At 40.9% G+C, this 25,372-nt stretch overlaps 1 protein-coding gene across 1 annotated transcript in view; it reads right to left on the bottom strand.

Annotated features, from left to right (window-relative positions):
- Positions 1–543: 543 nt before the first annotated feature.
- Positions 544–25,372, bottom strand: part of ALG8 (ALG8 alpha-1,3-glucosyltransferase) — a 45,535-nt gene continuing 20,706 nt past the window's right edge. Inside the window, exons 7-13 of the mRNA XM_036746071.1 lie at positions 24,667–24,770; positions 20,824–20,944; positions 17,441–17,580; positions 7,714–7,853; positions 3,984–4,081; positions 2,148–2,220; positions 544–1,249 (exon numbers count right to left, since the gene is read on the bottom strand). Coding sequence (XP_036601966.1) covers positions 1,021–1,249; positions 2,148–2,220; positions 3,984–4,081; positions 7,714–7,853; positions 17,441–17,580; positions 20,824–20,944; positions 24,667–24,770 — 905 coding nt within the window. The 3' untranslated portion in view covers positions 544–1,020. The remainder of the gene's footprint in view (positions 1,250–2,147; positions 2,221–3,983; positions 4,082–7,713; positions 7,854–17,440; positions 17,581–20,823; positions 20,945–24,666; positions 24,771–25,372) is intronic.

Genomic DNA, 25,372 nt, shown 5'->3' with positions numbered 1-25,372 from the left:
AATCTATTCAGTCAGACTATTTTAGTCTCCCCTTTGCCAAGGAACAACTGTGTGACCTTGGATAGGTCACTTAGCTTCTAGAGACCTCCCCCCTCCCAAATCTCTCATCTATAAAATGAAGGGTTTAAATAGATTCCTTCCAGCCCTAACATTCTGTGTTCTCAAGTCTCTTAGTTCTACCATTCTATGACTCAATGATCATCTTCAACAGGCTACATGTTTTTGAGAAGACAATTGCTTTTATAGTGTGCTCCCTCTGCTGGCAGTATTACCAAACAGCAACTACACTCTTGATTTTACATGAGCAGAAAGCCAAACTGGACCCCATTTATTTCATGCCACTCTTCTCCGGGCTTACCAGTTTATTTAAGAAAGCCCCCTCGCCGCCACATACAGCACCCCCCTTCATTTGTATCATGCTATTGTTTCATTTAAAAGGACTCCCAGAACAAGGGGTACCCAGTGCGACTAGGCCACCATCTGCTTATATGTATCCCAATGGGAAACCTAGCTGTCAGTGAGCCAAAAACTTTAAAGCAGAAATATAAAGTATTATTTTATTTACATCTGCCCCCAGTGTGTGGTTGTAATTATGTTTTTTGTCCTGACAGCAATTATTTGGTGGGTTATAAATAACTAAGCTGTTTGGATTTGAACCTATTATTTATCTTGAGCAAGACTTATATTCAGCACAGCAATCTGCATTTCTCCAACAGACAATTTTAAGGGAGGCAGGGTTTCTGTTTCATAGCTTTAGAACGGCAAGTGACTTCTCACCATGGTGACAATCAGGCTGCTGTGGTGGGCAACACCAGTATTTTCTAATTTAAAAAAAAGAAAGAAAGAAAATAGAGCCTCTTGTAATGAAAAACATCAGTGGGTAGTCTGGAAGAATAGTGCAGACATGTTCAAAACAGGACCCACTGAAATGAATGGCTTCTGCCACCAGCAACCTTTTTCGAATGCTGGTTAATTTTCCATGAGGTAATTGCCTGGAAGTCATCCAAGCAGTCCCTTTATTCACTGTAGCTTCGCCTTGCCAACAGCAGGGCCAGGCAACATTGAAACAGAGAGTCTGAACCAAGCATATGTGATGCCTGCTGCACAATACACTGAAGTCAGGAACAAAGGCACGAAGGGGTATTTTAGCTTCCAGGGGGTGAAAGGAAATACAAGTTCACAGCAGATTTCCAGAGGCCCCAAGCCAACGAGGTAGATGGTTTCCATCCAATTAAGAAGTTTTTCTTTTCTACAGGAAAAAAAAAAAAGCCTGGTTTAGGGCTGTCCCTCTAGTTGAGTGAATATTTTTCCAGTTCAAATTTCCAAGCTCCATTGTCTGGAGAAATAAATTAGGAGAAACTGTGTGGTGTGGCACCAAGACAGCTAGGGCAGGAGCCAGGGCTTCTATTCTAGGCACTTCAATCCTTGGCTCACTAGACCAACCTCAGTTAAGTACTTCCCCTCTTTCAGCCTCAGTTTCCTCTTTTATAAAATGAAAATATTAGATTAAATCTCTAAGATTCCCATACAACTCTGTGCGTCTGTGAAAATGACAACATACATTTATGTATATTGTTAAACATCAATGTTTTAAAAAGCACTTTCCTCACAAGAGCGCTATGAGGTAGGTAAAATAAGCTTGATTATCCCCATTTCACAGATAAGGAAGCTGAGGCACCACACAAGTACTGATGCTAAGCCTCTCACCTGGCTTTCCTCATTTCAAGTCCAATGCTCTCTATAAAACACCAGGTTGACTCTGGTTTCACATATGGAAAAACAGATGACAGACTAATACTCTCAATAGTAAATCCTAAACACTGCTCAGCCCTCAGCCCAGGTTACTGCAATTCTGCTGAGACACCAAAAGGGGGCTGGCAGTGAGCTATGGTGAAGGAGGACACTAAATCAGACAGAACCACCTCGTTTCACAAGGACTTCCCTACTTAGTGAAATGTGAATTTTGATAGATGTGGGTCACAGCTGAGTCTATGACTCACTAACGGAGCACGTCCCTCCAAACTCTCTCCTTAAAAACTGCCCTACTTCATAACGTATTGATTTGGGGAGAAGATAAATTTAATCACCTAAGACGCAGCACATTTCATAAAAGTAAATACTATTTTAAATAATTTTTTTTAGATTACCTGAACAAAGTTTTCAGTGATGAAAAACTATAAATGGTGAATAGTAGCATGAGTAGCACTTTAATTGGGAATTCTAAAAAACAAAAGTACAGATTACATTCATTCATTCATCAATAAACATTTATTAAATGCCTACTGTGTATAAAATATTGCTACTTTTGGAGAGAGAAAAAGTTTAGAAAAGCAAGCTCTCTACCCTTAAAGAATTTATAATCTAGTGGAGAGATAAGACAAAAACATAAGCCGAATATACAATATACTATTCTGAGTGCATTAGAAAGGTAACAAAGTATTATAGAGTTCCGAAGGGAAAAACTGCCAGTAACTGTTGGGAGAGAGGGAATCAGGACAGGCTTCCTCGAAGCGGCAGCATTTCAACTGAGCTTTAAAGAACAGGCAGGAATTCAAAGCGGGCATTCTAGCCAAGGCTAGAAACAGGAAAACACAGGTAGAATAGATCCCTCTGGTTGGGCTTTGATCCCTTTGGTAGGGGTCTAGAGGAGAGGGATAAGATAAAGCTGGAAAATCAGGGTATTACCAAATTGTGGGAGTTCTAAATGCTTTTGTTGTTGTTCAGTCATTTCAGTTATGTCTGACTTTTCATGACCCCATTTTTTTGGCAAAGATACTGGAGTGGTTTGCCACTTCCTTCTCCAGTGAATCCATTTTGTCAGGCAATCAGAGGTTAAGTGACTTACCCAGGGTCACAAAGATAGTAAGTGTCTGAAGCCAGATTTGAACTCAAGTCTTCCTGACTCTAGGCCTGGAGCTCTATCCACTGTCGCCTACCCCCAGTTGCTGCCATCTAAATACTAAGGAAATCTGAACTTTATTCTGGAGAAAACAGGAAGCTGGTGAAGATTTCTGAGTGGTGGAAAGACTAGTTTAGGTAGTTAGATATTTGTTATAATCACTAGAACAATACAATGATGGGAATATTGCTCTAGATACACAGTGATCCAGTACAGATAGATCTACTACTAGCTATGCTTTCAATAACACTGTCCCTACCAACATAATTTCATAAGATATTCTGTTAGTATACATAATAAGTATAATTACAGATAGTCTAAGTAAAATTTACCATGATTTTATGACACTGCCCTAGGACACCGCTCTGGATGGTGGCTGGCTCCTTTAGCTGTCACCAGGAAACCCTCTACTTGATGAATGGAAGGCAGGGGGATTCTGTTCAATCAGAAAATGGATGCTGCATAGAGATTTTACCCCTCTCCACCCTTATAAGGAAAAGGATGCAAAAGGAGTTTCCAGCATGGTAGAATCTCATTTTTCCATTCTCCCACTAGTTAAACATTTTAGTTTAAATTTTGATCACCAAGAAATGGAACTCTTGGTTTAATTACCCTCTAGACTGTTGTTTTATCTAAAATATGAGATGGTAGAAAGAACACTATCTCTTGAGTCAAGAGGAAGTGGGTTCAAATTCTGTCTGACACTACTTGTGTGACCCTGGGCAAATCTTTGGGTTGCAGAAGCTTGGATTGAACAGCCCGAGATGCCTCCCAGCTCTAGATGTATGATTTTAAAAGAGGATTTTCATAAAGTACATTTCACAGTGCTGGATGGGGGCAATGACTATCATTTTAATTATGCATTTCTACGGGAGTACAAGGTTTTAAAGGTTAGAGGTAAACTAGAGGGTGTGCTAGCAGCAGAGGCAATGAATGATTCACCACTGAAGACAGTGGCCAGACTTCTTTGTAATGCCCCGGGACTAGCCATTTATGTTAAGTGAAGACAGATCATTAAGCCAGAAATGAGTCTTCCTGCAAAATGGAGGGTGGTCAAACCACCAGAAGCAGGAAGCCCACTTACCTGGGGCTGTGAAGAGCAATGGGAAGAGGGAATAATGGCCGGTTGTGGTCAGAAGCAGATAAATCGCAGCATCTTGCGGCTTGCCCACAGACAAAAGGCTGGAATGAAAATTCTCATGTTGATTAACTGTCCTATAAACAATCCCCCCAAATCACTTTTAAAGAAAGTGAATAAAGAGTGTTCTACTCAGTCAGGTCACCTGGTCTTGAATCTTGGCCCCACACTCACTAGAGTCAACTCTTAAATTTACTTAAACTTCTCAGATCTGCAGTTTCATCATCTGTAAAATGGGGATGATAATGCTGGTCTCACATGGCTGTTGTGAGGAAAGCGCTTTATAAATTAAAATGCTCTAATCAATGTGAGTTGTTGCCATTACTTTCTGTTGAGTGATGCAAAGATAACATTTTCTCAATGTAAGCGACAAGTTCAGGATACTTATTTTTCATTTATTCAACATTTACCGATTGCTGACTGTTTACCACTTCCTGCTCTTTCTCTTCCATGAAGCTTTTCCTGATCTCCTTGGCCAATAACCACCTTTGTTTTTTTAAACTCTCTAATGCACTTATCATATAATATTGTCTATTACAGCCTCTATCCTTACTAGAAAGCAAGGATGCCACTTTATTGAAGCTTGGTATTCTCTATCACCCCCCATCATGCCTGACATGGGGCTTTGTACACAGCGAGCACTTAGTAAATATTTGTTGGGTTGTACTGTTAAGAACTTGTGCAAGGTGTTGGGTGTGGTGGTAGGAGGATAATCAAGGATGACACCAAGATGAACTTACCATCTAACAAGGAAAATAAGCCACACATACAAACGTAATACAAGGCAGAGTGTAATAGATTCACAAGAGAGTTACAAAGTGTTATAAAAATCCAGAAAAAGATTGCTGCTTGTTGACATTTCTGGGTAGGGCTATCCAGGATTGGGGATGGGCAAGATGACAGGCCAACAGGATAACTAATTCTATGGCCACTGTCTATAATCTATAAAACAAAGAGAAAGCTTCCCTTCCCCTCCTCACCCCATCGTTATCGTAGCATCACAGCTCCAGAGCCGTAAGGAGCCTCACAGGACACCTAGTCCAATCCCCTCATTTTAAAGACAAGGAAACTGGGGCTCTGGAAGGTTAAGCAACATTCCAAAGGTCACACAGGCAGTAAGAGATAGAGGCAGGATTTGAACTCATTTCTAGCCGCTAGTAGCTCAGTGCTACTACTCTCTAGGGGAAACCTGAAATTGATAAAGTCACACTGGTTAATTTAAACCCTTGTGAAACAGAAAGCAAGGCACACTAAGCACACAGCCCTTCAATATTTTGAAATGTTCTGCTTTCAGCCAGCTCAGCATGTACAAGACAGATGTGACCTTCCCCTCCTCTGAAAGACTGAAGGGGAGAATCTGGAAATGGGAAGACAAATCAGGAAGTTATTGCATAGTCTAGGTAAGAAGGCAACAAAGGGCCTGTAATGGGGAATAAAGTGGGGACGAATGATAGACTAACAGACAAATAGGATAAATCCTCTTCAGAATACTGAGGATCAATAACTCAAATGAATTCTCAATTTTCATAGATATTATTTATCTATAAAGTATGCGTCACTACAGAACTTCTTTACTGTGTCTGAATGCTGTACTCAAAGCTTCCATAATAGAAAGTTGCCAATATTTTTCCTTATTTGCCTCACAGTATTTTGAACATGTGCTTAATTTTACCTTAGTTATCCACATGCACTCACAGAAAATAATGCCTCACCCCAGCATAACATTTTACAGTATTCAAAGTACTTTTATATCCATTATCTCATTAGGTTCCTGAATTTTAGAGCTAGTGAAGGGTTAAGTGACTTATCTTAGAAAGTTGATGACACAGCCAGAACCAGATCAAAGGCTACTGAATCTTCACTTCCACTTGAGAGAGCAGAGGGTGGATTAGAAATAAACTGGAAATGGAAGAGGAAGTAGAAAATGGCCTGCACATTTCTGTTAATGAAGGTAACACAAAGTACCAGGCACAATGTAGGAAGAATATCCACAGAGAAGATCAGTAATCCATAGGAGTTAATATCTAAGAAGATATCTAGAAATAAAAACCATGGCTTCAAATGCATATAAAGGATCAAAAATACTTCTGTTTTAATCTAACAAGATGAATGATCTTTAGACTGGATAAAAAAAAAACTTTGGAAGGATAAAACAAAAATGGTTAACCGTCAAGTCAATAAGCACTGATTAATACCTACTCTATGTCACGCGTATTGTTAAGTGCTGGGGATACAAAAGAAAGCAAGACAGTACTCATTCCCAAGGAGCTCACAGTCTAATAGAGACAACCTACAAGCAACCATATACAAACAAGATCTAGACAAGATAAGTTGAAGATAATTTCACAGGGAAGACACTAAAACTAAGGAGGATCAAGAAAGGCTTCTTGTAGAAGGCAAGACTTCTGCTGAGACTTGAAGGAAGACAGGGAGGCCAGGAATCTGAGATGAAGCGGGAGTTCAAAACTAAGATAACTTTCTCTGAATGAGCTGAAGCCATGAGAAATAAGTGAAATACACTTTAAGGTACTGAAAAAACTGGAGACACGATTTCTGGGCGTCTACCAGCGACCTCTGAATAACTGGGAATACGAGAGGTACTATAGTGCCTGAAGGGGGAAACAGCTCAATTTTCCAAAAAGTTTAGAAGAGGGTAAAATCTTCAGACTATAGGTAAAAAAAATGGTAAACAGATCAGCAAGAATTCAAGAATATTCCATACCAGATTAACCAAATTTCCTTTTTGGTCAGGATTCCTGTACTGGTAGATCAGTCTACAACTTGGTTTCTCCCCTTGTACTTCCCCACTTCTGTCAGTAAATATTAATTGGTGTAAGTATAGCTAGATAAGAATTCATGTGAAAAAGATATGACAGTTTTACCCTCCTGACTGTTTCATATGAGTTAACAGTGGGACCTAGCAGTCAAAAACATGAATGTGATCTTAAAATGCATTAAGATAGGCATAGTGTTCAGAAGAAGGGAGCTGATAATTCCACTGTGCTATGGCCTTGTTAAGCTATATTTGGAATATGTTTTTTAGTTCTGGTGATCAGATTTTAGGAATGATGTGAAAACTGGAATCTGATTAAAGGAGGGTAACTAGGGTGATGGAAGGTGTAATGTTAATAGGATAGGAAGATTTTCCCCGTCCATTAATAAGCTTACTGCTTTGAGCTCTTGCCCAGCTCACAGCTGTGATACATCTTGAATCATCTAGAGCTCACTGGAGGAGGAGCTTGCTTAGGGGAGGCTTGCTTGTAGGAAGGTATCAAACTAAATGCCTTTTGAGTACTCCTCCACCTCAGATACTTTTTGTATTCTTCAACCCTTTGCAGCACTGTGTGAACTTCTCTTATGATTTATAGTTGTATTCTTATCTTATCCATCATATTAGGCTGTTAGCTACTTAAGAGCAGGGATGACATCTTAGTCATCTCCATACATCCCCCAGGAATGCCAAGGACAGAGTAAAGACTCAATAAGTATTTGCTGAATGAATTATTGAATGAACTGTGAATTAACTATTGGGAGAAGTCTGTCTTTGTATGTTCTAAATCTAAGGTATATATTTGGAATAGGCAAATCAAACCAAGTATAATAGTTTCATTATGAATTGTGGCAACAACAATATGAATAAAGGTGGGGTAGTGGAAGAGATGTGAAGTTTGCTTACCTCATTGGGAGAATTGCTAGGAGTATTGCTTTTTCATGAACATGCCATCCGAACATGAAGGAGCTTAGTGCACAAACAATTAGACACCGAAGAAAGCCTCTGGGCCCTTGGGGTTTAAACCAAAGACAGAAAATAGAGGGCTAGAAACAACAGGCAAAAATGAGACTTCAGTGTCATTTTTAGTAGGCTTTTAAGAGACATTTTTCAGGCTGGTTAAATGTTTGCAAAATCAATGAGATACTGTATAATTCAGAGACAACTGTCATCCATTAGGAGAACTGATAGCAGTCTCAACAAATTGTCCCTTCCCACCCCCCAAAAAAATAAAAACCACCATGCAAGGGAAAAATGTTTTCTTCTATAAAACCAACTGTACTTGTCAAAGTCAATTATAATCCACTATCATTAATGTTTGAGAAGTCTAGTACAAGCCTTTGCCACATCTTCAACTGTAATTTATTGATTAAATCCCAGCTGAGCCCAAAGGTTCCTGGAAAGCTTAAAGGAATAATAATATAGGAATTAAAAGTTACAACAAAACTCATTTCTGTAGTACATTAAGGTTTGCAATGCACTTTCCTCACAAAAACATTGTAAGGTAGATAATGCCCACTTACGATCTTTCATTTTCTTTTCTATTTATTATTTTTTTTTAGTTTTTTAAATGAATTTCTTTTTTCTTTTTTAAAAAATATTTTGTTTTCAGCATTGATTTCCACAAAATTTTGAATTACAAAATTTCTCCCCATTTCTACCCTCTCCCACCCCACTCCAAGATGGCATATATTCTGATTGCCCCGTTCCCCAGTCAGCCCTCCCTTCTGTCACCCCACTCCCCCCCATCCTCTTTTCCCTTACTTTCTCATAGGGCAAGATAGATTTCTATGCCCCATTACCTGTAAATCTTATTTCCTAGTTGCATGCAAAACCAACTTTTTTTTTGAACGTCTGCTTTTAAAACTTCGAGTTCCAAATTCTCTCCCCTCTTCCCTCCCCATCCACCCTCCCTACAAAGGCAAGCAATTCCACATAGGTCACACATGTATCATTATGTAAAACCCTTCCACAATACTCATGTTGTGAAAGACTAACTATATTTTGCTCCCTCCGATCCTATCCCCCTTTATTCAATTTTCTCCCTTGACCCTGTCCCTTTTCAAAAGTGTTTGCTGTTGATTACCTCCTCCCCCTATCTGCCCTCCCTTCTATCATCCCCCCTTTTTTATCTCCTTCCTCCTTCTTTCCTGTGGGGTAAGATACCCAATTGAGTGTGTATGTTATTCCCTCCTCAGGTCAATTCCGATGAGAGCAAGATTCACTCATTCCCCCTCACCTGCCCCCTCTTCCCTTCCTACAGAACTGCTTTTTCTTGCCACTTTTATGTGAGATAATTTACCCCATTCTATCTCTCCCTTTCTCCCTCTCTCGATATATTCCTCTCTCATCCCTTCATTTGATTTTATTTTTTTAGATATCATCCCTTCATATTCAACTCACCCTGTGCCCTCTGTCTCTCTATATATGTATATTCCCTTTAGCTACCCTAATACTGAGGTCTTATGAATTATATACATCATCTTTCCATGTAGGAATGTAAACAAAACAGTTCAACTTTAGTAAGGCCCTTAAGCTTTCTCTTTCTTGTTTACCTTTTCATGCTTCTCTTGATTCTTGTGTTTGAAAGTCAAATTTCCTATTCAGCTCTGATCTTTTCACTGAGAAAGCTGGAAAGTCCTCTAGTTTATTGAAAATCCATATTTTGCCTTGGAGCATGATATTCAGCTTTGCTGGGTAGGTGATTCTTGGTTTTAATCCTAGCTCCATTGACCTCTGGAATATATTCCAAGCCCTTTGATCTCTTAATGTAGAAGCTGCTAGATCTTGTGTTATCCTGATTATGTTTCCACAATACTCAAAATTGTTTCTTTCTGGCTGCTTGCAGTATTTTCTCCTTGACCTGGGAACTCTGGAATTTGGCAACAATATTCCTAGGAGTTTTCTTTTTGGGATCTTTTTCAGGAGGTGATCGATGGATTCTTTCAATTTCTATTTTACCCCCTGGCTCTAGAATATCAGGGCAGTTCTCCTTGATAATTTCTTGAAAGATGATATCTAGGCTCTTTTTTTGATCATGGCTTTCAGATAGTCCAATAATTTTTAAATTATCTCTCCTGGATCTATTTTCCAGGTCAGTGGTTTTTCCAAGGAGATATTTCACAATGTCTTCTATTTTTTCATTCCTTTGGTTCTATTTTATAATATCTTGATTTCTCATAAAGTCACTAGCTTCCACTTGTTCCAATCTAATTTTTAAGGTAGTATTTTCTTCAGTGGTCTTTTGGACCTCCTTTTCCATTTGGCTAATTCTGCCTTTCAAGGCATTCTTCTCCTCATTGGCTTTTTGGAGCTCTTTTGCCATTTGAGTTAGTCTGTTTTTTAAGGTGTTATTTTCTTCAGTATTTTTTGGGTCTCCTTTAGCAAGTCATTGACTTGTTTTTCATGGTTTTCTTGCATCACTCTCATTTCTCTTCCCAATTTTTCCTCTACTTCTCTAACTTGCTTTTCCAAATCCTTTTTGAGCTCTTCCATGGCCTGAGACCAGTTCATGTTTTTCTTGGAGGCTTCTGATGTAGGCTGTTTGACTTTGTTGACTTCTTCTGGCTGTATGTTTTGGTCTTCTTTGTCACCAAAAAAAAATTCCAAAGTCTGAGACTGAATCTGAGAGCGTTTTCGCTGCCTGGCCACGTTCCCAGCCAACTACTTGACCCTTGAGTTTTCCGTCGGGGTATGACTGCTTGCAGAGTAGAGAGTACTTTGTCCCAAGCTTGAGGGGCTGAGTGCTATTTTCAGAGCTACTTCCAAACAGCAAGCTGTGCCACACCAGCGCTCCTCCTCCCCCAAGAACTGCCAACCTAGACCATGACTCAGATCCAAGCAGGCTCTGCAATCCTGCTCTGATCCGTCACTTAATTCCTCCCACCAGGTGGCCCTGGGGCCAGAGGCAACTGCAGCTGTAGCTCTGGAAGCAGCCTCAGAGCTGCACCACCTCTGCCGCCCCCAGGGTGGTGGCCCACCGCAAACTCCTTTCACTCTGTGCCAGCAGCTTTTCCCACTAACCTCAGTTGTCTTTGGCTTTTGTGGGTTGAGAAGTCTGGTAACTGCCACAGCTCACTGATTCAGGGCGCTATGCCTGTTCCGTCCGGCTCCTGGTCTGGTTGGTCCTGGCGCAGCCCACGCTGGGCTCTGCTCTGCTCCGCTCCGCTCCCAGCTCCATGCAATAGACCCTTCCCAGCGACCATCCAGGCTGTCCTCGGCTAGAGACCTGCTTCTCTTTGCTATTTCGTGGGTTCTACAGCTCTAGAATTCAGAGCCATTTTTAATAGGTGTTTGGAGGGAACTGGCAGGGAGCTTAAGCAAGTCCTCGCTTTCTAGCTGCCATCTTGGCTCTGCCCCCCTGATCCTCCATTTTCTAAAAGAGGGAACTGAGAGGTTCAGAAAAGTGACTTGTCCTTGGTCACACAGCTAGAAAGTGATGGAGGCAGAGAGGAAACTCTAGAAATTTATAGATTACTTGGGTAACAATTACTGAGGATCCATCATATAGGAATACTAGATTTGGAATCAGTAAACCTAGATTCAAATCCCAGCCCTGTTATTCACCAGTCATGTGATGTTGGGCAAGTCGCAACCTAAACTTTCTTTTCCATTTGGCCAATCGTATTTTTTAAGGAATTGTTTTCTTCAGTGGATTTTTGTATCTCTTTTTCCATTTGGTCAATTCTACTTTTTAAGCAGTTTTCCAAGCTGTTGATTCTTTTTTCATAATTTTCTTGCATCATTTTCATTTTTTTCCCATTTTTTCTTCTACCTCTCTTACATGATTTTTAAGCTCCTTTTTGAGCTCTTCCATGAGTTCTTTCTGGGCTTGAGACCACTTCCCATTTTTCTCTGGGGTTTTACCCTTAGGTGTTTTGACACTGTTGTCCTCTTCAGAGTTTGTGTCTTGGTCTTTCCTCTCACCGTAATAACTTTCTATGGTCAGATTATTTTGTTGCTGTTTTTGCTCATCTTTTTTTTTGGGGGGGGGGCAGGAAGGGCTTTTTCCTTTCTTTTAAATTTGAGCCCTATACCCAGGGTAGAAGGGGCACTGTCTCAGATTTTTTTGTGCTAGTGGTCACGGGCCCTGCTATTTACCTGGTGCTGCAGTGCTGTTGCCTTGAGGCCCACAGGGGTCCCTCATGTCTGGTGCTGTGCTGAGGGTGTGGGGGTTGGCTGGTGCTGCTGGAGGCCATAGGAGTCTGGAAGCTTACCTGGGGTCCCACTGGTGGTATCTGGCATGTGCTGAGGTTTGGTGGGGTGTTTCTATGTTTCCCTGTAGCTCCACTGAAGAACATGGAGGTCTGGCTTCTGGAGGCTGTTTGTTTGCCCAGGGCTTGGCTGAAGAATGGTTGGAGTGGTGCTGGCTAGTGGCTGCCTGTTTGCTTAGGCACCCCTAGTGTTAGCATCCACCTGTTTGCCTGGGGCTGTGCTGCAGCACATGGAAGTCTGGCCCCTGGAGGATGCCTGTTTGCCCAGGGCTATGCTGAAGCATGCGGTGGTTCTCTGAGCTGGAGTCTACCAGTTCCCTGACTATGCTAAGGCATGTGAGAGAGGTCTTGCTATTGGCAATTGCCTGCTCCACCACACTGGGGATCAAGAGCTCCTGCTGGTTTGCTGAGGTGGGGCTTGCTGCTGGCTTGCTGGGACGCTTCCTGTCCTGGACTGTGCTCTCCTTTCCCTTGAGTGAGATGGATCTTCTTGCCGATCCTTCAAGTTTCCTGGGCTAAAAGATTGTTTCATCCCATCTTTTTGCTTGTTCTGCTGTTTCAGGATTTGTTTTGGGGCTCTATTTTATGGTTGTCTGGAGGTGAGTATGGAAGAGTTATAGTGATTTATTGTTCATTCCACCATCTTCAGACTATGGTATTCCCCAATTCACAGCCACATTGCATCACCCAAAAAACATTAGTTAAATATATGGGTTTTTGTTTCAAGAAATAGCTTGGACCCACTGAAAATGCTCTACAATTTCCCAAGTGCAATCCATCCTACCCTTTTCCCCCAACTTGATCTGGGCCCAGTTCATCTTCCGTTTGCAGCATGTGACTAAGATACATATTGTTATGGATCAGCTCGAGGGGATGTGCACTCACCTGCACCTCCTAGTCCAGACTAGTGGCTCTCTGCCTTCTTTTGTGTGGACTGTTAGTACTGACTCCCTAAAAATGGTTATAGAGGTCAGATAAAGATGTTCTTAATACTGTCTGTATTCTGGGGCTTGAAGAAATCAGTACAATGTCATCCACAAACAAAATCAACTGGAAGATATTCCCACTTATCTTCCACCTGGATTCTATGCTGAACATCCTCCATAGCAGTGTCAAACAGCTTTGCCTGGGCACGTATCTCCATTTTTTATGCATTGTCTGACATTGATAATCAGAGGATCACTGATTAAATTATTTGTTATTTAATCTATCAAAGAATCTTAAGATAAGACAACATGGTATAGCAAAAGGAACACTGAACTTGAACTCAGTGCAGACCTGGGTTTGAATTCTACCTCTGACACTTACCATGTGACTATAGACAAACCATAGCTTCTCTATGTCTCTGTTTTCTCATCTATAAAATGGAGCTAATATTTGTAGTCCCTACCTCATGAGGTTACAGTGAAAGTCAAATGATAGAGTAAATGTAAAGTACTTCGTCGACCTTAAATATACTATGCAATTGTCAGTTATTACTATTAAGTTTGCAATTTACCATACAATTGGTCAAATACTTTTAGAATACTAGAAAAATCAATAAATAATAGACCAGTGGGATCTTGTATTTTTTGTACGTTTCAGCTAAGTGATTCACTATCTCACTACCCACAAAAGCTATTTCTAAATCTTCTCTTAAGTCTCCCACACTCCCTCTTCTCCTAGGTGGAACACTTACCCTCTTATTTACTGAGAAAAATTTGATGTAAGTTCCCTCTTATCTCAGTCTCTTCATCTGATAATAACTATAGCATTTATGTAGTACTTTAAGGTTTGCAAAGTGCTTTTCCTATATTATCTCGTTTAATCCTCAAAAACCTTTTATTATCTCCTTTGCTCTCCTCCTCCCCTCGCTCCAGTTTCTGACAAAGAAATAGCCCTTCTTTGTGCCAAAGTCAACTCTTTTGCCGGTATGTTTGATCTTATCCTCTCCATCTTCTTCATCAGAGTCTATCTTCAATCATCCCTCTTTGCCACTCTTGAATATTTCCTATCGCCAAAAACTCATCTCTCCTTAAAAAAACTCCTTCATGAGATCCTACCAACCCTTGTATATCTCCTCCCTTTCCCTTTCCCAGGCAGTCTCCATGAAAAAGCTGTCTATACTTGGTGCCTCCACTTCCTCTCCTCTCACTCACTCCTTGACTCTCTGCAATCTGGTTTCTGACCTCATCGCTCAACTATGTTGTGATGTCTCCAAAGTTACTAGAGATCTCTTAAATAACAAATCTGATCACTTTTCCTGTTTTCATTCTTCTTGACCTTTCTGCTGTATGTGACACTACTGACTACCTGCTTTCTCATGGATACTCTATCCTAGCTTTTGTGACACTATTCTGTCCTGGTTCTCCTCCTATCCAACTGTCTGCTCCTTAACAGTTTCCTTTGCTGGCTCATCATCCATCTCATGCTCCTTAAACTGTGGGTGTTCACTAATGTCCTCCTAGAACCTCTTCTATTCTGTCTACACTCTCCTTGTACTTCATCAGCTTCCATGAGTTTAATTATCATCTGTTTGCAGATACCACCCAGATCTAAATATTGAGCCCCAGTCTCTCCCCTGCCCTTAGGTCTTGTATCACCAAATGCTTACCTGACATCTCAAACTGAAAATCCTGAAGACATCTTAAACTCAGCATGTCCAAAACTGAATTATCTTTTCCTCAAAATATTCCTCTCCTCTAAAGTTCACTATTTCTGTCAAAAGCACCATCATCCTGCCAGTCTCCCAGATTAATACCCTGGGTATTATCCTTGACTATTTAGTCTCCCTTACCTCATATGATCAATCAGTTGCTGAATCTTGCCATTTATACCTCTAAAATATCTCTGGAATACCACTTTCACATTACTCATACAGATACCACCTTAATTCTGGCATGTATCACTTCTGGCCCAGGTTATTGCAATAGTCTCCTAACCAGTCTTCTGATTCTCTGCCTGCTTTAATTTATTCAATACACTATTGCCAAAGTGATTCAGATCTGACCATATGATTCCTCTATAACTCAACTTCAGGCTTCCTATTACCTCTAAGAGCAAATAAAAACTCCTTTGTTTAGTTCTTAAAGCCCTACAGAAATTGAATTCAACCTACCTTTTCATGGTTACTGGACATTACTCCCCTCCCCTCCCCTGGACCCACCAGAGTGGCCTTTTCTCTGTTCTTGACATGACACCCCATCTCCTGTCTCCATACTTTCACACTTGCCACCTCCATGGCTGGCAAACACTTCCTCCTCACCTTTGTCTCAGAGGGTCCTTCTTTTCCTTTAAGATACAGCATGAGCATCATCTTTTGCATGAAATTTTTTCTCCTTACCCTAACTGCTAGTGTCACCCCTCCCAAGCTACCTTTTATTTAACTACTTTGTACATATTCACTTTATATATATAAGCTATCTATATCTCTATGTCCCTCTTGTCTCCTTCATTAGAGTGGGAGCTCCTTCAGAGTAGGGCTTGTTTCATTCTTTGTACTTGTGTTCCCAGGGCCTGCTAGGGTGCCTGGCATATAGTAGGAGCTTGATAAATGATTGTTGATTGATTGAATTGTGTAACTGTGAAGGTATGGTTGGCTCTGGAAGATTTTTAAAAAGCCATACTATTCCTTCCTCATATTTTCATCATGGGTAACTTTAATAACTTCATTCTCAAATTTTACAAAGATAAGAAAGTAGAAATATGGACTGACAGGTACTGTCTTCTCAATCATTTCTGAGAAATGATCCATTAATGACTTCAAAATTTTGTCGCCTTCACCACAGAAAGCATTTGCATATAGCTGGTCTTGTCTCATTACTCCTCCTATCTTTGTTTTTAAGGGCATTTCCACTTTCTCATACTTCCACTTCCATCAGTAACTGAGAGGTTATAGTTCAAATGCAGAGTTTCTGCTGTTGTCGATGAAGATATTAAGTTTGTTATAGACAATGCTAACAGAGCTATTATATTTTTCATCTATTGTTTTCTTTCCAATATATCTTGAAAAACTCTTGGGATGATCTCGTCTTGGTCCTAATACTAAGCTTTCTGAAAACTCTTCTTTCCTCTCCATGGCTTTTCATTGTTTTATGGGGTGATACTTCCACTAAATTCCTTTGCAAAGTTTCAAAGTGCCTTTATGTTCTAAATAGTGGCTGAACTTGGCTGCCATGTCTCTCTGCCTGGCAAAGTTATCAAGCATTTGCTGGCAAAGGAAGTCTCTGGCCTCTTTTGGTCTCCTCATAGCTACTGCTTTATATTTAGTTAAATTTCCATTAGAAATCATGATGGTGCTTGGACTCAAAGAATAGCTGTTAATGGTTCAATGTTAATTTGGCAGTAAATCTCTAGTGGAGTGCCCAGGGACCTGTGTTTAGCTCTGTGTTATTTAACATAATCTATGCCATGGATAAATGACAAGTTCATCAAATTTGCTAATGATGCAAATCTAGGAGGAATAGTTAACAAACTGGACAACAGAATTCAAAAAGATTCTGAAAGGCTAGAAATTAGGCTAAATCTGGTAAGATCAAAGTTAATAGTGTCAAGTGTAAGATCTCACTCTTAGGTTCAAAAAGTTGGCTTCACAGGTGCAGGATGGCAGAGGCATGGTTAGACTGAAGTTTGTCTCAAAGTGACATGGCTTTTTCAGTGGGTTGCAGGCTTAATGGGCCACCATGAAAGCCAAAAAAGCTGTGAATCTGAGCTTCACTGAGAGGCACAGCTTTCAGGAATAAGGAGGCGCTAGCCCCTCTGCACCCTACCCTAGTCAGACAACATCTGAAGTAGTGTGTTGACAGTCTAAAAACCGTAATTCTAAGAACCCTCTACTCCCTGTGGCTATTGTTATTGTAGAAATGGAAGGATGCTCCATAGGACTGAGGACTATTTTTTTTTCTTTGTTTCATGGGTGTCACGGCCAAAGAATTCATCAGCTAGTGGCTACTCTATTGGAGATGAACCTTCCTGAGCACAGAAAAGCTGGTCCTCATGCAGCCGACACAATCTGTTACTAGGAACATGCCCACAGCCTTTCTAGCTTGACACATCATGTAATAGCTTGTACTCCACAGGCACAGCCTTCAAGATCTTAGAGTCACCTCTCTTCTACATTAAGATGCTGGGTAGGACTTTTCTACTATCAATTAATAAATATTTATGAAGTGCTGCTAACTGCCAGGCACCATATGCTATACCCAATTGAAACTTTTTCTGCATGTATTAATGTAGCAAAGCTGTGCTATCGTTGGAGATATTTTCCTCTACAAACAAGAGTACTGCTTGGATATCTGCCTCAGATAGCTAGCAAGACAGATCCATACAAATATCTTGTTTCAGAGAGCAAAAACAAATAAGTGTCTTAAAGGTGAAGTTTAATCAAATAAATAAATGAAACAGAAAACTCAAGAAATTAGTATTATTTGTTCAATGCTTACCAACATGGCTATCACAGTACAAATGAGGGTTGCTAATGGAGTCACAGAGGGCAGGACTACGTGTTGGAACTGCTGAACCAAACCACTTGTCATTGAGGCCTTGGCAATCTTCTTGGGATCAAGAAGATTATATTTTAAGCCTATGGAGAATACAAAGCATTTCTCTGAAAACAGGCATCACAGTGTCTATGAAAACAATACATTTCTTGAAGAAACAATTTTGTTTCTTAATGATATTCTACAGCCAAAATTTCATAGATAACTGAATTCAAAGCTGTATTATCTAGTTAAGTGCATCATCATTGTGTTGAACACACGTGGAACAGAGCAATGTAAAGCATAGCTGCCCGGGTATCTGTGGTAGACTCCAGAGAGCCAGCTGAATGAATGGCAATCTACCCTAGCCACTACTTGCCCCATCCCTCTAGAACACTCATCTCCTAAAACCAAAGCCCAGGATTACTCAGAACTTCCTTCTGCCTCATTCCAGGCAAACTAACAACATAAGGGGAAAGGCAGAAGAATCTGGGATAGTTTGTGGATCTGTTCTGCTCCCCTGTCTGTTGAATTGAAAACCAATAATAAATTGGAAGAAGCTAGACAAGTAATTAAAGAAGAATAGTAGCATAATTGCCATAGTACTTAACATTTTATAGCATGCCACAGCTCTATGAAATACACAGCATAGTCTCTGTTTTATAAATGAGGAAACCAAAGTCCAGAGAGATGAATGAGTCACCCCAGGATCACAAAGCTAGGTCTTGAACCCTGACCTTGCCTCTAATTTTAGTGCTCTTTCCCCTGGCCTCAGTGTCCTCAACACTCTGCTCTTTTCCTGAACTGTCACCTAAATACTCATAGGGCTCTCTGAACTCCCTTACAGCAACATTTCACTAAGTTCTTGAAGATGCAGGATAAAATAGGTCTGAAAAACCAGGATCCCCTAAAAGTGTAGAGATCCTAGCAGAAATCATGAATAAATCTCCAAGATCATTACTGCTGAATATTAATGTATGAAACCTAGAGTCCTGAGTATAAATCCATTGCATCACAATAGACCAATCTAAACTACAGGGGAGTGTGGGAGTCAGCACAGATGCATGATTAAATACATGAGGGGGAGTGTTATACTGTGTGGCTGTGCAGGAGTTACTGAATTTGGCGGAAGACAGTGTTATCCAAGATCATGCTTGGCTGAATAATAATAAGTACATACATCAAAGCTCAGGATCTAGGGCAAACCCTAGGACTTGCTTTGATCACTGGGATGCTAAGGCAGCTGGCAATGATCAGGTCATGCCAGACTAACCTCATTTCCTTTTTTGACTAAATAACTAGACTCAGAACAGGGGAATGTTGTACACACAGTACACCTAATGTATAGTAAAGCATCTGATAAAATCTCTCATGTTCTCCTCCTGGACAAGGGAGACTACTATCGGGTAACGAACAGTACAAGTAAGAAGACTAGAATCTTGCTGAATGTTTAGATCCAAATTTAATTATCAAAAGGTCAATGTCAATTCAGAAGGAGCTATCAGGCAGAAAGTTTGCAATGGTTCTCAAGAAGCAGCAATGTCAAATGGTTCAACACCAAGAATGGATATGGCTTTATCAGTAGAAATACCATTAAAGATGCATTATCATCTGCTTTACCAACACACTGCAAGGACCATGGGATCTCTCCATCTGATTCCTGATATGTGTTGTCTCCCCACTAGAGAATGAGCTCCTTGAGAGCAGGTATTGTTTTTCAGTTTGCACTCTCGATGCTTAACATAGTGCTTTATATACAGTAAGGACTTCATAAATGCTTCTTTCCCTTTTCCCTGTTTCCTTTCCCTTCCTTCTTTCCCTCTTCCTCCATCCTTCCATTTCTTGCTTCCCTCCTTCTCTTCTTCCTCTCTCCTTCTTTCTCCACTTTCTTCTTCCCTCCCTCCCTCCTTTCTCTCTTTCCCCACCTTTCTCTTCCCTCTCTCCCTTCGCTTCTTCCCTTTCTTCCTTCCTCTCTCCTTCCTTCCCTTCCAACAGAGCTACCCAAAAGCATAGCTGGCTGTCTTGGGAGGTAGTAGGCTCCTTCCTCACAGGAGGTCTACAAGCAAAAGCAGTAAGATTGCTTGCTGGGTACGGCATGTTGGAGAGGGGATTCTTGTTCTGGCATGAGTTGGACTGGATGACCTCTTGGGTCTCTTCCAACTCAGATTTCATGACATTAGCAACTGTCACTATGGAGGTGTTCTGAGGTATTCCATTGAAATTAACAGACGACAGGGCTGCCTTTGATCCATCAGGAGCGGGGCGGGAGGTGGGCTGGGTGGCGCGCAGTCCCATCAATGAGTACACATGAATGTGTGAGTGAAGGAAGGAAACAAGTGTTTATTAATTACCTCCTACTAGCCACACACTGTGCTTAGCGCTTCTCAAATATTATCTCATTTAATCCTCACAACAATCCTGGGAGGTAGGTGCTATAATTATCCCTATATAGAACTGAGGAAACTGAGGCAGACATATCAAGTGTCTATAGCCAGCAAGTGCCTGAGGCTGGATTTGAACTCAGGTCTTCTTGACTCCAGGCCCAGTGCTCGATTCAATACACAACCTAGCTGCCTGAATCAAGGCAGATCATTTTAAAAAAACTGTTATTATCTTACCTCTCTCATCTGAATTTTTTTTAGGAGCAATACTTCCTGACACAAGCAATAGTTTATTGCTGTCCCTATTCAATGTTTAGGCTAGTAGAAGTTTTCCGGTGACGGTAAATTTAGAGAACTTATTTATAAATAGTTATATAAAGGCTGAGTACATAGGTACACAGCTGCTAGAAGGTATCTAGTCAATGACATCCTTATCAAGTATAAATTACCTTTACCTCACAAATTCCAATTTAAACACACTGCTCAACTTTCCTGTTTCTTCTTGTCTCATGCTTTAGGACAGCTTAAATTCTCTACATGTTTGGCAAAATTACACAGAACCACAACTTAAATTATTTGAATTCCACTCATTCTCTCTTTTTGATTCTTCATTTATTAAGGCTTAGAAGCAGAGTTCACTTGGTCTGAATTTTTGTTTCTTTAACCAAAAACTGGCTTTTCAAAGAATCTTAAAAATTGCTTTATCCCCAAGGAGATCAATAACCTCATTTCTATCAAGAACTTTAGCAGGGATGTTTCTCAGTGTGTTGTTTACTGCATCCCCTTCTCAGTTCTAGGAGCCTTTTCCCCCGATAATCCTCTAGCTTTGTCCGGACACTTGTAATTCAGTTCATGCTCCTGCACTGTGCCAGGAAACAAATGCTTGGCACCCTCTCCCAGACCACAGCATTCCTCCCACAGGACAGGCATGAGTGCTAAGCAGCAAGAATGTTAGGTGAACTATACCGATAATGGAGAGCATCTTGTCCAAAGCATTGTACAAAGCCCAGAAGTTTGGAGCCCAGTAGGCATGGCAGAGGCCCCTCTTGAAAGGGAAAAGCCTTGAAATTATTTGAGGCAGTTGGTTCTATGAAAAGGAATAAGAAATGGGTTAAAAATAGAGGAAAATATGTAGAGACGGCTGACAGTATGATGAAGTGAAAAGACACGAAGTTGGGAAATCTGGTTTCCAGTCTTGGCTTTACTTTGGGCATATCCCTTAACCTGTTTTTGCCTCAGTTTCCTCTTCCTTTGAATGCTGATAAAGGTACTTGTCTTGCCCATTCCTTGGGTTGAAAAGCAGCAGGGAAAAGAGCTGGACATGGAGGTAGGAGACCTAGGCTCATGTCATGACTTCTGAACCACGTGACTATGGGAGCTGCTGCCTCAGTCTCCTTCTCTGTACACCAGGAATGACACTCATCCTGCTGAGAGGGAGTTCTTTCTAGTGGTATAGAGATGGAGCCAGAGGGACGCTGCAATGAATTAACACATGGGAATTCTCTAAGGAGTAAGTGCTATGAAAAGGTAAAGGCTCATTTCTCTCTCAAGATAAGCATGCAATATCCACTTTCTCTCAAGGGTGGGAACTGAGAAGGCAAACGAGGCGAGATGCCATCACCACCGGTGCTCCCAAGGTGCTTGGCCTCGCAGGGGACAATGTGCACAATGCTCCAGTCTACCAGAATGGGATGAGAACACGAAGGCTGAAGCGATGCTAAACTCAGCGATAAGGACAATGAATGCTACCATTAAGTATGGCACTTGGCATCCGCCCTCGAGGCTGGACTCCTCAGCATGGCCTGGCTGCCAGGTGGTCTTCCAGGCTCTGCTTGAGGCCCTGTGAGGAAGGGAAGCTTCACCGCTTCCCAGGTATCTGGTCCTCTTTGAGGCAGCTCTCCCTGCTAGGAGCATATTCCTGACATGAAACCTAAATATGCCTCTTTGCAACTTCTACCCACGGTTCCCGGTTCTGCTCTCTGGGGCCAAATCTAATCCGTCTTCCCTGCGCACAGCCCTCCTACGAGCTCTTGCATTCATTAGTGTGCTGGACCCACAGAACACTGGAATGAGTGAAGAAACACAGCGATTTCATTCCTTCATGAGTGCAGATCAAAGCCCCTCGATGGTTCCACTGCTGTCTTACCCTTGTGATGAGCCTCTTTGCACTGGGTGTGACTGGCCCTCAAGAGGACACACACAAGCCTGCTCCTGGCTTAGTCCTCGAAGCCTTGTCCAGGTTGGCAGGACCCTTCCTAAATGGCACAGGGGGTACAGCACTGGGCTTAGGAAGATCTGAGTTCAAATCTTTCCTCCAACATTTATAGCTGTGTGACCCTGGGTAAGTCACCTTATCTCTCTGTGCTTCAGTTCCCGAATCTTTAAAATTAAGGGGTTGGGCTTAATGGACTATAAGATCTCTTCTAGCTCTAAATCTATGATCAACATCAAAATGAGGCATCAGAGACTTTCAGTGTAACATTCCCAGGGGAACATATCTCTATTTGATGAAGAAAGAGACACAGAGAGGTTAATAATGTTGCATGGTTATAAAACTAGTGTCAGAACCAGGACTGGATCCCAGACTTCCTAAATATTAGTTCAGTGCTTTTTCTGCTAAACCCAATCTCCATAGGAAGGCTTTCTGCAGGCAGGTTTTGAGTCAGTTTCTGAAGGCAAATGGAGTATGGTAAATGGAATTCCTTCCTTGATCATCTCCATTATTATTAAGGATCATTTATTATGCGTCATCTGTCTACCACAGTGTAAAGCATACCAAAAATTTTTCCCAAGTAGAAAACAGACAGTACAACATTACCATCAACAAGGTTCTCCAGAATACCTGAACAAACGATGACTAACAAATTAATATTAGGAATAAGCCACGGTTCGTGTGCCCTTTACTAGGTGGTAAAAAGGAAACTACTAGATAGGTTAAGCAGGATCAAGGGTCATTCACTTCCTCTCTCAGTAATTACTCAAAACAAGCCCGACATAGATCACTATACTGGAAACAGAAGGTTCGGGTTCTAGTTCTGGAAGCAGAACCTTTTATGGCCAACTACCTACCAACATATTGCAAGAGTTATATAAAAAAAAAATCAAACCTTTTGACCCAAACCTCCACATTATTCAGGAATATAGCCAAGATTTAGAAGAGCCAACCTCACGTAGTAAAAATAATTCTGGTCCAGGAGTCAGAGCAACCAGCTTCAAGGCCTGGCTTCAACAGCCATGTGACCTTGGGCAAGTCAACTATCACTCTGGGGCTGAGTTTTCTGGACTCTACAACAGGAATAACAAGACTTCAGCTACCAACCTCGTAGGGTTGTTGGGAGGAAAAACAAGAAATCCTAGAGAAATGTGAGTACTGTGTACTCCTCCTAAGAATGCTATCCAACTCGGGTGCAACAGTGTAATAGAGTGCAGACTGACATGATGTGAGGAAAGCAGAAGCACAAGATTAAAAGAAACACATGAATTGCACCTATATAGAACAACACAGGCACAAATTTCGAGGGAAATGGGCAAAGACAATGAAAGCTGACACAGAACTTGGGAATAAGTGACAGTTTATAGAAACCTGTATGAGGAAGGTCTTTTAAAAAAAGTTAAACTAGTTGTATTGATTTATACTGTTGTATAAATTTATGTATGATTTATGTACTGAATTATAAGATTATTATAAATTACACATACATGTAATTGCCTTAGATGAAATTCCTATATCGTTTCCATGTAGTGTTTGTAGAAAACCTTGTTTATGTTAATACAAATTGCTCTTTACTTCAAACTGACATATCAAGTTATAATGAGTAGAAATTACCAACTATTTTCAACATGTTGCTATAGAAAGAATGAACATGGACTCAAGAGTTCAAAATTCCAGCTCTGGCAAGTTACTGCACCTCTATAGTTCAGTGTCCCTCATTTATAAAATGGGAATCAAAATATTTTCTTGCACTTGCCTGGTGTGGTTGTAAGGAAAATGTGAGAAACTCCTGTCACTGTAGCAGTGGGCAGAAATGGATCCTCTGGATCCTCGCCATCGCCATCAAGTCTAAGAGTTGAGAGGTCACAGTAAGATCCCTGTCTGTGAAGCTGTTCTTGTGCATATGCCAATGTTCCGTTAAGAGCGATGGATTCGGAGTCAGAGAGATAGGTTTTAATCCCAGCTCTGTAATCTCCCCTGTGGGCCCTTAACTGCTCTGAGCCTGAAGCTCCTCATCTGTCTAATTAAGGGACTAGATTAGATCAGTGGTATCAAATCCAAATGGAAACAGGACCACATGGTGAGAACTGTTAGAAAACCACAAATTAGCACCGTCTATGTTGCAATGCATTTTTATTTATTTTGTTTAATATTTCCCAATGTAATAAACATTTATTTAACACCTTCCATGTGCCAGGTACTGTGCCAAGCACTTTATAACTATTATCTCATTTGATCCTCACAACAACCCTGCAAGGTAGGTGCTCTTAGGATCCTCATTTTACATTTGAGGAAACTAAGGCAAACAGAGAGTAAGCAACTTACTCAGAGTCACACATCTATGAAGTATCTGAGGTCAAATTAGAACGCAGGTCTTCCTGACTCCAGGCCCAGCACTCTATGCACTTACTCACACAGCTGATCTCTAAGCTCTCTTTTCAGCTGTATACACTATGATCCTACGTAAACAAGTTTCACAGAATGATTTACTTAGGAAGACTTTACCCTAACATGTGTAACACACAAATCCTTATCTATAGCTTTATATGTATATGTATATATGTGTAGTTTAAAAACAAGATAAGGAAGATACTTACCAAGGCTATAAAAGGACCCAAAGAAAGGGCAGAGACAAAGCAAACAATGAAACCAAGGGCAATTAGTCGGAGAAAGCTGAAACTGCTCCATCTGACAGATCCATCTACAAAGAAGTAATATTATCATTAACAAAGAGAAAGAGATGTCATATCACATCACATACTAAAATTTGTACTAAAATGATCTGTGTGCTCATATTATCTCCCCTACTAGCCTAGAAGCTTCGTGCAGGTGAGGGCCATGTCTTATTCATCTTTGTCACAGCAGACACTTAATAAACATTTTCATGAAGCTTTTCACGATATCTCATTTGAGTAATGACATTTCTCAGTCAGTTAATAAGCATTTAAGTACCTTTAAGTACAGGATAAACTGGAGATAATCAAGGCCAGGCCAAATAGAGGATTTTGTATTTGAGCCTGGAGGTTTTAGGGAGCCACTGGAGTTTATTTAATAGAATGGTGCCATGGTCAGACCTGAGCTTTTGGAAAATCAAATTGACAGCTGCAAGGAGGATAGATTAGAGTAGGGAGAGACTTGAGGCAAAACCAAAAGACCAACCAAAGTCTATTGTGGTAATACAGGTGTGGGGTGATGAGGGTGGGTGGCAGTGTTAGAAGAGGGCAACTACCAGAGATTTTCCAAAGGTGGAATTGATAGGGCTTGGCAAGAGACTGGATATGAGGGTGTGAGAGATAGTGAAGA

Source organism: Trichosurus vulpecula, chromosome 2 (genome assembly GCF_011100635.1).
Source record: "Trichosurus vulpecula isolate mTriVul1 chromosome 2, mTriVul1.pri, whole genome shotgun sequence".
In the NCBI taxonomy this organism is placed as follows: Eukaryota; Metazoa; Chordata; class Mammalia; order Diprotodontia; family Phalangeridae; genus Trichosurus; species Trichosurus vulpecula.
Note: the sequence above shows the minus strand (reverse complement) of the source record. Positions and strands in the feature narration are given on the sequence as shown.